The sequence below is a fragment of the Verticillium alfalfae genome, genomic scaffold (assembly GCF_000150825.1).
Source record: "Verticillium alfalfae VaMs.102 supercont1.15 genomic scaffold, whole genome shotgun sequence".
NCBI lineage: Eukaryota > Fungi > Ascomycota > Sordariomycetes > Glomerellales > Plectosphaerellaceae > Verticillium > Verticillium alfalfae.
The window spans coordinates 321,660-323,402 of NW_003315024.1; the positions used below are offsets into that span (position 1 = coordinate 321,660).

The following is a 1,743-nucleotide window of genomic DNA, read 5'->3' on the forward strand; positions in this document are numbered from 1 at the left end:
TGTTCTTTTCAGTCCTGTCAGGGATGAACTTGTGCCAGAAGTTGGATCACTTAAGCGCCCATCAATCCTTGTGATTGATGGCCTGGGCAACGACGACTGGTCGTTCTACGCTGCCGAGACGTACCCTGCCGCTACATTCTTCAACATGTCTCCACGAGCACCGTTGCCCACCGAGCACAAGGCCGCATCGACATTTCCACTCAGCCCCCCCAATCATCACCAGATTCAGTACACCTCACATGCGGACAAGTTTCCCTTTGGCGCCGAAAGCTTCACTTCTGTGGTCTACCGATTCCCAGCCGCAGGGCCTGAATCCCACTATCGCAACATCATGTCTGAGGCACGCCGCGTTCTGAAACCCGGCGGCTACATTGAGCTTTCGGTGCTGGACGTCGATCTCAACAACATGGGGAACCGGGCGCGCCGGACGGTTAGGAACCTCAAGGAGCGCATCCACGAGAAGACCCCAGAGACAAGCTTAGGCTCGTCCTCGGATGTTATGCTCCGTCTTCTCGGCCAGCAGGGCTTTACTGACGTTAAGACATGCCATGTTGGCGTGCCTGTCGCGAGCGTCGTGGCTCGGGCGCAGGATGGCAAGAAGCCTCCTGCCAGTGGGCTGAAGAAGCCCAAAGATCAGCGCAGCCTTGCCGAGATGATGAACGACAAGAGCGATGCTGCCGACGAGAACATCACCAAAATGGTGGCCAAGGTTGGCAGGTGGTGGTATACTCGGTGCTACGAAAGCACAGTCGGCAGTACACCCGCTCGCAAAACCATCTGGGCCGACCGCGCCCTCCTTTCGGAATGTGAAGAGTGGCGCACAAGCCTCAAGCTCCTAGTATGCTATGCCAGCGTGCCCGGTAAGGGTCGTGTTGCTAGCATCTAGGCATTTCCCCTTTATTCCACATCTTTACCCCTGCATGATCTGGACTATGTGTATCCCAGAATCATCATATAATCACGAGCCAGCACCTTGTGCAGACGCCACTACGACACTTTCACGATCACAGGAACAACCATGACGACAAGACTTGACAAGATTCCATTTTCGACAAGACTCAACAGGGCGCAAGCCCGAATGCTGCTTCAGGATCCAGAAGGATTTCACCCGAGGCATGGCGTGTGACTTGTACATGCAGCCGGAAAAACAGAACAACATCCAATCCGTCGCCGATCCCTTGAATGGGCCCGTCGGCACCAGCGGTTGGTTTTCCTTTCTTACTGTCACCCTTCCACATACATGCGTACCATGGGTGCAAGCCGGCGACGGCTGTAATCGGATCTGGGCTGGATATTTCGCCATTTCTTGTTCCTTCTCAATGACCACTGGCTGGTTTGCCAATGGAAACGAGCCATTTGGTTCTCGGCATTGCTTCTTTTCTTTCTAATTCTTTCAATTTTTGGAGCGATTTTCATGGGAGTGTATGCGGATAGTCATGGAGAGAACAATTGCAGCACGATGGGACGAAGGAACTGGCTGTGCCGCGATGATTTCTCCCCTACTTTTGGTTCTTGCTGGGCTGGCGGGGTCCAGTGCCTTTTTGGGCGGAGGGAAGCTGGCTCGAGGCCGCAGGTTTTATGACGGACAATGGGCTAATGAGGCGCATGATGGCATGTCAGCGAGCGTCTGATTCGTGATTTAGCGGACGGCATGACATGGGGGCGCGGGATCACGGCGCGCCGTGATGATTAGATACCCCGATTTTGAAGACATTCTTTTCGAGCGAGCGACGAACTATTTGA

General features: G+C 54.2%; 1 protein-coding gene across 1 annotated transcript; it reads left to right on the plus strand.

Moving 5' to 3' along the window:
- Positions 1–406: 406 nt before the first annotated feature.
- On the plus strand, positions 407–1,126 carry VDBG_09420 (conserved hypothetical protein; the record flags this gene model as incomplete). Its single annotated transcript, XM_003000179.1, has 2 exons — positions 407–860; positions 1,011–1,126. The coding sequence occupies 2 exons, from the start codon at positions 407–409 to the stop codon at positions 1,124–1,126; spliced, it is 570 nt and encodes a 189-aa protein (XP_003000225.1).
- Positions 1,127–1,743: the final 617 nt, after the last annotated feature.